At 32.9% G+C, this 12,831-nt stretch overlaps 1 protein-coding gene across 2 annotated transcripts in view; it reads right to left on the reverse strand.

Moving 5' to 3' along the window:
* The window catches only part of gro (TLE family member transcriptional corepressor groucho), a 577,477-nt gene extending 573,206 nt beyond the window's left edge, over positions 1-4,271 (reverse strand). For both annotated transcript variants that reach the window (XM_072523889.1, XM_072523886.1), the window contains exon 1: positions 3,897-4,271. In XM_072523889.1, the coding sequence (XP_072379990.1) occupies positions 3,897-3,932 (36 nt within the window). In that variant the 5' untranslated portion in view covers positions 3,933-4,271. The remainder of the gene's footprint in view (positions 1-3,896) is intronic.
* Between the last annotated feature and the right edge of the window lie 8,560 nt (positions 4,272-12,831).

Consider the following 12,831-nt stretch of genomic DNA (forward strand, 5'->3'; position numbering starts at 1 on the left):
GACACCGAAGACACTGATGAGTGTGAAATAAAAGCACTATGGGGTTTACTATATTTGGCTGGATCTCAACATGGTGGTCGTAAAAATTTGTTGGAGTTTTATGGTACTGATGGATTGGGAGCAGAGATATTTCCTGCTACAATGGTTTTTAGAATAGTTAGGTTTTCATTAGAAACTAGAGAAGAAGCGCTAGATAAACTGGCACCGGTAAGAAACATTGTTGAAATTTTCATGCAAAGCTAATTATTCTCCTGGACAATATTATAACACTCGATGAAATGTTACTTGCATTTCGAGGAGGGTGCTGTTTTAAAATGTTATTCCTACCAAACCCGACAAATACGGTTTGAAAGTATTTTCAACCGTAGATGCTAGGACCTTTTACACAACACATTTAGAAATTTACGCTGGAACTCAGCCTGACGGACCTTTCAAGATTGAAAATTCTACTGGTGCTGTAACCTAAAGAATGTGTTTACACTTATCTGGAACACAAAGAAATATTACAATGGATCGATGGTTTACTGGATATCAGACTGTAAAACGTTTGTTTAGAAGTTCACCAACTTACAGTCGTCGGAACCATTCAGTTCAACAGAGATAATTATCCAAAATTGAAGAGTCCAAAAAAATCAAAAAATGTATTGCTTTTATCCTTTACGATTCTCGAAAATAAAATTGATGAAGCAACTGGAGAAGAAGCAAAACAGAAATTATTACATTTTACAATCTGACAAAGGGAGGGAGTAGACAGGGACAGGGAGTAGACCTATGCCAGGCCCATTAGAAGTGACCAGTGTGACCACCAATAAAAGAGGAAATTGCAAATACTGTAAAAGACGGAAACCGCGATATTTTTGCACATTTTGTCTGTCCTGGTTGTGTATGGAGTATATTGTAACATGTTGATCTGAGTGCAGAGAGAACAATTTAGGGTATAGTTCATCCCAAACCCTTCTTTCAGTGCGTCACAGTTTATCGAATTCTCTCTAACGCATTAAGCTAGAAGTGACAGAAAAAAAACGTGAGTCTGTGATTATTATACATAGAACTTAGAAAATTATATATCGTTCACGGGTATTTGCATATTAAAGCGAATTCTACTTACGGATATATAATTGGTTGGAGTTTAGAATACGCTAAATAGATATCCAATCAATGATACGCATAAATATAATTTGACGCAGATGGTCTCGATAGTGACAGTACTTTGACAATGTCAACTGATAAAATGATAATTGTCATTCCAGGATAGTATTTTCAGACATTTTACAGTGAAAATTTAATTTTGTATTTATTGTCATAAAAATATTTTAAATATGCCGAGATATACCGAGAATGAACAAAGACTAATATTAAAATTATTAAATTATTTTCAATTAGAAAAAGAGGCTGGGACAACTTTATTACCAGTTTCTGCCGTTCGTGAAGTAAGTTTTAAATTATTCTAAAAAATATTCATATTAGTAGTTTAAATACTATACATTTTAGCCATAGTGTTTGTAATAAATAATAATAAATACATAAATAAATCTTAGCTAATTAAGCACTTTCCTTGGAATGTATAGAATAGGAATTATGACAAACTGTCGTTCCAATATAATGCACAATAAAAAATTTTATACAGGACGGGACCTCTAATATGTAAATTAAAAAAAAAATTATATATAATAATAGTCTCCCGTTTTATACCGCTTGCGGCTTTGGGAGTATAGCAGGGTAGTCTGCTATATCTAGGGCCTACGGTATACAAGGAAGGTAACATGGCCAGTGCTACGCTTCAACCGCCTATTATTACCCCTGGTTTTACCCAAGGTGCTCATTTTATTCAGGCTGAGTCGACCTGGAGCCTATAGACATTTTTAAAAATGTCTAGTTGTTCTTGTTTAAAAAAAATTTAAATTCTTAAAATTTTTACTCCACATTTTCAAAAAATAACCTTTTCACATTTAGCCGATTACGATCCTTCAACTGTCAGATTTAACTAAAATTTCATGCAATAATTCTCGACATTCTTAAAATCCTATATGACGTCAAAATTAGTGACTATTCAAACTTTTGTATTTTGTGCAGAGAATTTTTCTATTTTTTGTTATAACCAAATTTATGTAGCTTAATATTTATATTTTAATAAAACATATGTAGGAATTTTGGAAAACATTTATTTACAAATCAATGCTAATAAAAGCAGAAAGTGCAAGATTTTAGATTAATTGCTATTTTTTTTGAAAAATAAAACAAAACGAAAATACAATGTTACAAGATCATTAAGTAAGAGATAAATAATCCGACATAATACTTAACACCATTATGTGAATGTTATTTGAAATTTGTGGGTCATTTAAATTTTGGTCCTGATAGACCCCACCTGGTCACTGGTGAGATTTTCAAAACACCCTCTACTGCCGGGTTAATTTACAATTTTACTGTAAGATTGAAACTTCAGAACTTGACATAATCGGTAATAAAATGCTAAAGGCATATCTGGATAGTCTACCGCATGGACTGAATTGCAACAATGAGGTCCTAAGCACATGGCAGGAAATACAGTAAAATATGAGCAATACCAAGAGGAGGAAGAAACGATATTTTTTACTATAAAAACAAACTACAATAAGATGAGAATCCACTCCAATATCTTCCGAGCTATCCTCTTTATACAGTAGATTCCCTTTATAACGAGAACTGAAATGACAGGCTAATTACCTCGTTATAAACCGATCTCGTTATATCAGACAATAATACTGTGCATACATATGAATCTGTAGTTTTATAAACCATTAACTTTCTATAGTGAAGCCATTCGGAGCAATATAAGATGCTAATAAATATTGTTTGAATGGCGTTTTTGAAAAAAAGTTATTTACTTTTATTGTCAATGAAATATATTAAAACATAAAAGAGTTGTTTACTTTTATTATCAATGAGATACGTTAAAACAAAAAATCTCTACTTATATTTTTTTCCAACTACATAATGTATAAAGCGTATTTTCAAGGATAACATAAACTATTGCTTTTGCAATTTTAAGAACTCGTGTCATTTTTAACTGCTTTAAATGGTCCAGTATATTTTCTAAAGATGTGAAACAGTTGTATTTATTCATTGTAAAGAAGTTTATTGCGGGCTGCAGTTAAGTTTATTGAGGGGCTGTTTGAAAAGGTATTTATTTATAGCCACGACCCGACCAAAAACGTAAAAAACACTTTGGATCTTATTTTCTCTCGTTATAACCAAATTTGCCTCTCTATAGACGGTTATAGTTCAATAGAAATTTGACGGGACATCTAATGTATCTCGTTATAAGCGAAACCTCGTAATAACCGTGTTCGTTATAGAGGAAGTATACTGTATTATATCAAATCCCCGTTAACTGTGTGTTTTCTATTTTCTGTTTATATTGTAGTCCATTTTTCTTGCGTTTCATATTTGTTCGTGTCTGACCCATTAAAGTTTGAATCTACCGCAATTTCGTCTCAAATAAGTATTAAAAATCTGGTTGAATTGCAAAACTGTTCAGCTATTTCAATCAGCAATCAGTCAAATGAGAATTATTGCCATCATGATCGCCCACATAAGAATCGAATAATAGCATTAAAAGATTAATACACTTTTCTGCGATAAGCAACGATATCAAATTAAGGATTGTAAAGCCTCCATAATTATTCTCGCATATATTTTCATGCGTTTTGCTGTGATAATGGTCAACAATTAAAAACATCTAGCTGATGCTAATATAAACACAATAATATACAAACTAATAATTCGAAGGTTAAAGGAAATTATGTTAAAAAAATAAGTTGTTAATTGATAAATTTAAATGTGGAAAAAACCTTTTATCTACGTCCCTGTTGAAACCACTTTATTTACCACCAAAGTCAAGATTTTATACTTACCGCACTTGAGGGATGTCTTGTAGGAGCCGGATACATGTTTTTCAAAAATGTAAATCCTTGTGAGTCACTAATAGTTTACGAAAAATGCTTTTGTTTGTCCAAATGATACAAAAAACGCCATATTTCTATAAAATTACAAACCAAAACAATTGAAATCAATTCCTAACCTCAAAATCCGACGCGGTCACCTATTACTCGGCTATCACTTAAACTACCTTCGAAGTTCATCACAAACAAACATAGCAAATCAATACATTATCAATATGCAACAATTTCCGCAAATTTTTATTGTTTTTGTAACTAAAAAACAATAATTTTAGTTATGAAGACGAACACAATCCAAACCAAACCGAACGAACTCATCTGTCGAAGCGGGAGAAGTGCACCACGTGGTCGAATACGGAATACGTCAGAATGATGTACACCAATAAGAGCCGCATATTGGTTCTAAAACGCCTACAATTCCAGACAGCTACATGTCTAGTCCACATGGACTCGATCGGTGTTGCCCTATCAAAGAAAAATTCTAGGAAACAAGTGATTTTACAAGATGGTTATGCGTTGATGAGTGATTTGACATTAGCTGATGTGCCAAATATACGCATTTGTAGCAAATATTACAAAATTAGAAAATATATAATTTTAAGGTATGTATGTGAAGAACAATACAGGATATAAATTTGTACATAATATTATAGAGATAATAAAAGGATATAATATCGATACCTTTCGAGCATAGGCGTAGATTTTTGAATAATTATTATATTTTCTTGAATAATACAGGAATATTGCATTAGATTTTATTTAAATATTCATGAGATAATAATTAGATCTAATAAATGTTAATAAAAATATATACATAGTATGATCAAAATGATTGAAATAAATTAATTGTGTCATCATATCTCAGAAACTTTTACAGAAAGATCAATAGTGCAAGAAAACAATCCAAACATATTAAATATGTGCAGGGTAAAGGGAGGAAATGCTTGTTAAGCTAAAAAAATTGTACCCGTAATTTTTACGATATTAATCAAGTTCTACTCAAAGAAGATTGAGAACCCTTAATCTCCAAGGAGAGTATTCTCTTAGGGAAATTGCTTCTTCGTTTCAGAGGTTCAAAAAACCAATAAATAATCTGTATGGCTGAGATTATAGAAGAACTACAAACTTTACTAATAGATGCAATAAATAGTGAATGCATTCAAATGGGACACATCAACACGCATCAACACAGATAAGCCCAAATTTATGATAGTATCAAGGAGTCCAATAAATAATTAACAACTAACCCTTGGTGGGCAGCCAATAGAGAGAGTGACAAAATATAAATATCTGGGAGCTTACATCAACACAGAATTAGATCTAGACCAAAAGATCAGGGTACGAATAGAAATGGCAAGGGCAGCGTTGTTAAAATTCAAGAAATTGTTCTGTGACAAAAATCTGAATACTGCGCTGAGACTGAGGTTTGTTGAATGTTACGTCTGGTCCCAACTATTGTACGGGGTAGAAACATGGATGTTAAAAGCGCAAATAGTTAAGAAGCTTGAAGCCTTTGAACTTTGGATATACCGGAGAATGTTGAGAATTCCATGGACTGTCAGGGTCACCAATGAGGAAGTGCTGAGAATGATGGGTCGAGACAAAAAATTGTTGAGAACAATAAAAGTACGCAAGACTGCATACCTTGGAGACATACTGAGGAATGATAAATATAGTCTTCTGCAGGTCATCATGCAAGGTAGAGTCGATGGCAAAAAGGGAATAGGTAGAAAGAGAAAGTCATGGCTGCGAAATATTCGAGACTGGACAAACATGACCGTAGATGAATTATTCCACGTTGCAAAAGACAGAGAAACTTTTAGAAATGTGGTCGCCAACCTCCGTTAATGGAGACGGCGTAGGAAGAAGAAGAATCTGTATGGGCGCCAGGTATTCATTTATCAACCTGTGAATACCTCCAGATATTTAAATAAGTACTCAATATCAAGACACAAAAGAAAAGAATATTTATGGTTCATGGATCACCCACCCTTAAACAAAATTTATCCTGATGTATACTAAATCTTGTGTGATAAAACAAAACAATAATCTTCAAAAAAAAAACTAACAGAGTAACAGAGTATTTTGATTTCTTTGTTTCCCGTTCTGTATCCTCTTCCTTTGTTAACGGTTTTGATGATTTCATCCATGATCAAATTGAAGAGCATGGGACTCAATGAATCCCCTTGTCTTATTCCGCTGCCTATTTGTATAGGTTCTGTAAGTTGTCCATCTAGTTTGACTTCCATTTTGCTGTTTTGGTAGATGTTTTCGATAGTTTTTATAATATTTGGGGAACGTCTCTATTATACAGAAGATGGATTACATCTTTGAGTCTTACTCTGTTAAACGCTTTCCGCAGACCGTAAAAATCATGTTAAATTTCTTTCGAAAAGTGTTCCCAGTGATCATTTTTTATTTTTCTTACAAGTGCAAGTGTTTCGTTTCTAATTGTCTTGTAATTATGGTATGCCTCTTGTGTTTTGGTTGACATGTATTTCAGGTAACCTTTTTGACGTGACAACGTCTTAAATTAGGTTGTGGCTCGGAGTCATTTAAGAAAAAGTGTAACGCCCGCTCACGTCTGTTACAGTGAGTCGCCGAACGAGAGAGAGGCCCGCCGGACCGGCGAATGCCTTGCGTCTCTCTCCCACTCAAACATGATCGGTCCGCTGCGCGCGGCACTAGAGAATTAGGCGCGTTGAATCGCTAAAGTTAAAAATCGTTGAAAGTATCGTCAGCTGTGTCTGTAGTGAAAATGTGGAGTGCTTAGATTCGTCATTTACAACAACTACAACAATAAAGGTAAATAATTGTACACTAATATTTCATTATCGTAAACTATGATTGATTGATTAATTGTTAGATTGACACAAAAGTTGAGAAACTGAGTTTATAGGTTATGTCATACTATTGACAAATGTTGATAGTGTTAAGTAAATTATTAGTTTAAATCACTCTGCAATCAATCGTAATTCAGTCGATTGAGAAGAAACAGCGCGTATTGCTAGTCAAACATTTAAAATAACAAATTATAACTTCTAACCTGTCAAAACAGGGCGACCAAACAAACGAACTAAACCGACCAATCACCACGCGCGGAGTTAGAATTTAACTGTGTTTAGCAAGAATTTCAAATTCCAATTTTAGTAAATGTTTTAATTTTCAACTTTACCATTTACATTTACAAATTTTAATTAATTTCAAATTTATTTAGCAAAAATTTGAACCTTCGATCTGAATAAGTGTTTTGATTTTCAAATTGATTCTTTAAAATTAAAAATATTAAAATATATATAGCAGCAAAAGTATACGAAACCATAATAGAAAGGAAAATTAGAAAAGAAATAGAACATAAATTAGAGGATGTACAAAGTGGATTCAGGAAAGGACACAACACACAAGACCATATATTCACCATGCAACAAGTAATAGAAAAAGCCTTAAAGAAAAATAAAGAAATACATCTGAGCTTTATAGACATGGAAAAAGCATTTGACTCAGTCAAAAGAAAAGATATATGGGAAAGCCTAAAGAAGAAACAAGTAAGTGAAGAACTGATAGAAGCAACAAAGAGTATATACTTGAAAACAACAAATACAGTAAGAATGTTAAATACACAGTCAGAACCATTTGAAACAACCCAAGGAGTTAGACAAGGGGGAAGTCTCAGCCCAGTACTATTCATAAATATAATAGATGAGATAGTGAAAGAATGTAAGAAAACATTCAAGAAATACTGCATCGGTTGGAACAGAATGCAAATGATAAATGCTGAGATGTGTATATTTGCAGACGACATAGTATTAATTGCGGAAACTGCAGAAAAACTGAAATACAACTTAGAGAAATGGAACCTAGAAGCAAGCAAATACAACTTAAACGTAAACAAAGAGAAGACTCAAATAATGAAAATATCAAGGAAACAAGGGACGAAAGATCAAATAGAAGTAATGATAGACCAACAAAAAATAATACAGACAAATTCATACAAATACTTAGGAACAGTAATCAACAACAAAGGAGACATCGAGGATGATCTTAACAACAGAATGGAAAACACAGGAAAACTATTTCAAGCACTAAATAGAGGATTCCTTAATAACAAAGAAATATCAACAAAGACCAAGATGACAATATACAAAACAATATATAGACCTACAGTGACATATGGAGCAGAAAATTGGATATTAAACAAAAGACATCAGAGCAGAATTCAGGCAGCAGAGATGAAATACCTCAGAAGAACGATAGGAGTAAAAAGAACTGATAGAATCAGAAATGAAGAAATAAGAGAAAGACTCAAAATCAAACCGATACTCGAGTCAATCAAAGAGAAAAAATTGGCATGGTTCGGACATCTAACCCGGATGGACAATAATAGACAAGTTAAAAGAGTGTGGGACGCCAAACCAATAGGGAAGAACAGAAGAGGAAGACCCATTAAAGAATGGAACAGTGATATCTCGCAGATACTACAGAGTAAGGGTAAGACTTGGCAGGAAGCAACACAGATGGCATCCAATAGGAAGGAATGGAGAAAGTTCGTTAAGAGCTAGGACACCTCAGAAGACTGTCAAATAGTGTAATGTAATGAATTGTATTTTAAACGGCCCAACACCGAAAGGTACAAATGGGTCTACTGATTAAGTAAGTAAAGTAAAATATATATAATCAGAAGTGAACGTCACATAACATTATCTGTACTTATTATTATTTAATATGTAGGCAAATACATGTGACCATACTTGGTAGACACAATTGGAAATAGTAATTTTTTATAACTGAAAAAAATAAATATATAAAATACTGGTAGCAAACAATAACTTCAATGATCGATATCTCCGCAACTAATTGATATATCGAAAAAATTTTCAAATAAATTTTGTAGAAAATAATAAGATCAATAATATAATATAAAATAAATAATATATAAAATAATAATATAATAATATATAATATATAAAATAATATATAAAAAAGACGTTGTCACGTAAAATCTTCTCCCGTAAAACCGACTTTACAGGCAACCGATTTTTTCTTTATTTTTATATTTTGCCTTCACTTCTGTAAAAACCATGGAGTTCTTCGCCTTGGGAACGATTTATTTTTATTTATATTTCTTTCACCAAGAACTTCCTTGGTCGAGGCTAAGGTATTAGACTTTATTTTTGCCCAGGTTTCTTCGATTCCATTGCTTTCTGTGATATATGTGTTTCTACTTTTTGCGGTTATTCTTTTATACGTATCTTGTGGAGTCATCCTGTAAGCTTTCGACTTTTATCTTTGTGGTATATTCTGGTGTTTTGTAATTACATATATGTATTTTCATTCGGATTTTGCACGATACCAATTTATGATCGCTTCCTATTTCTGCTGATGTTAGTGCTCTTACATCCAAGATTTGCGAGGGTTGTAACTCTCTATTCGACGGAATATAGTCTATCATAGATTTTTGTCCTCTACTGTTTTCAAAAGTGTATTTTTTGTATTGTTCTTTGTGAAGAAAAAATTTTTTATTTATACGTATCTCGTTTATACTGCAGACTCCCGTCAGAAGGTCTCTGTTTTCATTTCTAATATTTTTGTTATATCGCTGTTTTATTCCTGGAACTATAACATTGCCAAGACGGGCGTTAAAATTACCCATAATTATTATATATTCATTATTTGGGGTCTCGTTTATTACAGTCTGAAGGTGTTCGTAGAAGTTTTCCCTTGTGGTGGTATCTCTGTTGTTCTCTGGTGCATAGATTGCTATCACATTCAGAGGTTTGACATCCAGTTTAATTTTTACACTTACTATTCTTTCAGAGGTATATTTACATTCTTGTACTTGGTAGCACTCCGCCTGCAGTTTTGTTGGGTGGATCGAGTAGCTCGACAGAACTGTTGCCGGTCCCAAGTCCCGATAAAGGAGGAGGGGGTCTACAGCCAGGTTAGTACCCTACTGATAGACTTTAAAACCATACAGCTCATAGAAACAGGATTAGCACCGAACTCCTGTTATATTATTCAACTAATGAAATTTTTAATTTAATTAACCAAACTCTCTAAAATTATTACATTGATGTTGTACTTAATTTCATTGAACATTGCAATGTTTTCAACAGTAGATTGGTCGCAGTCAACCATATAAAATCTCCCCAATCCACGTAGAATTGGTTCAAACCATAAAAATATCTAGTTTTCGAAATCCATCCCAAATCAAATTATAAGAATCGTTCTCGATACAGACATACCAAGAATGATTGAAAAAATATCCTCAGAGATTAAGCTCAAGCTCAAATGTCCAAAATCCAAATTTTATCGGTAGCAGGCAAAAATCCAAAAAATATATCATCAAGGCAGTTTAAAAGACCTATATGAAAAACATGGGCATTCGCCCCGAACGTTACTGCGTTTTTTCTAGAAGAGAAAAAAACAAAACTCATTATTACCACAAAATAACTAAAAATCTAAAATATTAATGGCACGTAGACGTTTTCTAACACAAAAAGAGCTTCAAGAAGAAATTGACAAGACACAAATATTTCTGAAAATGAATCCGAGGAAGAAACTTATGCTGCCCCAGAGTCTGATTATGTGCCTGATGACGATTCTGCCTCAGATTCTGATGAAGTACCTGAGAACACTACTGATTGTGTGGATGTAAACACTACTGCTTCCGAGGAAGAAAGTTCTGATGACGCGGAAATATCTGAAGATGAGTCTGAAACGATGACTGCACAATGGAATATACCAAATACAAAGTTTTGTCCGAAAAAAGAAATTCCTACACATAGAAATGGGATAACAATACTAAATATTGATAAAAGTTCTCGTTCTGTTGATATTTTTTTAAAATTATTTCCGCGTAGTTTATTTATGCATATTGCTTCCTGTACAAATCAAAGAATAGGAGCACTCGCAAAAAACAGACATTTAAAATTAAACACTACAGAAACAGATATGTACCAGATGATGACACTGATTGGTTGAACTATGGTTATGTGTTACAACAAAGTACCATCTATCCCACACTACTGGTCACAAAACGAATCACTTTTAAATTTCCTCATAAAAAAGCTATTTCAAGAGATCGCTGTTTATTCCTGCTATCTAAGTCCTACTATAATAATCCTGAAAGAAATGGTAATACATCAAAAACATACTATGTATATCGATGAAGTGGTTCCTTTTTTGAAACAAACTTTTGTAAAAGCGAGGTCTGAGAGTTCCCATGACTAAGTTCAAAGGAAGATCTGCCTTAGGGCAGTATCTTCCTATGAAGCAAGTAAAATGAGATATAAAAATGTGGCAATATATATATATATATATATATATATATATATATATATATATATATATATATGTATGTATTGAAATGATATTTATTTAACTGTTGTCTTTATTCAATTAATAATGTCTTTATTAAAAGGTTCTTATTTTAATTTATTAAAAAGCACAATAATTTATATTAATTTATTTAGCGAACAATACATAATTTATATAGGCGAACGTGACAATTAAAAATCGCGGGCGCGGTCTTCAGATCTTGACTGCCCCTCCATATAAAAATGTTGTATTTATATACGAAATCCTGATATACTATACAGCGTTCCACGTTAAGAAAATAACATTAGGCTTATGGAGATCAGTGTTGCCACAACTCTCAAGCATGCGGTTTACTAGATTGTCGATATATTTTTCGAATTTCCATTTTCAATTAACATTTAACTGTAAAGTCAGAATAACAACTGAAGAACCACAAAGCACAAAGCCTTATTATCATTATGTAGTCTCAGAGAACGACATAAAATCGCTGACATACGTACACCGTATTATTTTAAGTTGCAATTAGTAATTAGATATATGCATTTCAAGCGGTCCGTTTATTTGCTTTTAAATCTTTAATAGCCGGCAAAGTACATGATTTAAATAAGCAATCTTTTCTACTGATTTTTATGATTCATGGTATATGATATTCTTACCGAAAAACAAATAAACTGTCGTTACTATAATTAAAATAAGATAAAATAAAATTATCTTTTGTAAATACTATTTATTTAATTAAAATCATTTTCCCTACTTTTCATCTCTTGTTTCGAATGGGCACTTTTGGTCAATTACGTTAACAAACATTAATTTAATTCATGTCTGTGAAAACGAAATTACAAATTATACAACCCTGAATCGTGCTTGTGTTCATCGTGGCATCGCTGCGCTTCTATCGTCCATAAGAAATACATGGCCCTATCTCCGCAATGTTATTTTCTTAACGTGAAACGCTCTATAGAATACTCGAGAACATCTAGTTGGTTGATTCACCATAATTTGAATCTAGATCCTCCGCCGAAATTTCTACAACAAAACAGAATATTAGTCATCATATTTACAGTTATTTTAGGCCGTGATATTTATCGTAACAATATATACGATTTCAATATATACTCGGGAAAAGAATCCACACCAACTACTGGAACTCTAGGAGAACGAGTTGTTGAAACTCTAGCCAACACCATACGGTCACCAGATGTGTGTCTATGCTTTGTTAGATTTTTCACTTCGTTCAACCTACTAAACACCCTAAATTTTCCATGCTTATGAACCTATATGGCCAATCGGGTAAGTAACTAACTAAGTAACTAAATGGAAAGACACGAAGGAAGTTCTGCTGATGTCCAATTGTTGGAATTATCAACAGAAAGCTGAAAACTGGAGAAAAAGCTGAGTTCACTTGCCAAGAAGCCATTATTTTTTACAATAATTTTATGGGAGGAGTAGATCTCGCCGATCAAAACGTTAGCACATATATGATATGGACCGAAAATCTGCGAAATGGTGGAGAAAAGTTTTTTATAGATTAGTCATGTACGCTATTGTAAATTCTTGGATTATTTACACGGAT

The sequence above is a fragment of the Diabrotica undecimpunctata genome, chromosome 2 (assembly GCF_040954645.1).
Source record: "Diabrotica undecimpunctata isolate CICGRU chromosome 2, icDiaUnde3, whole genome shotgun sequence".
Taxonomy (NCBI): Eukaryota; Metazoa; Arthropoda; class Insecta; order Coleoptera; family Chrysomelidae; genus Diabrotica; species Diabrotica undecimpunctata.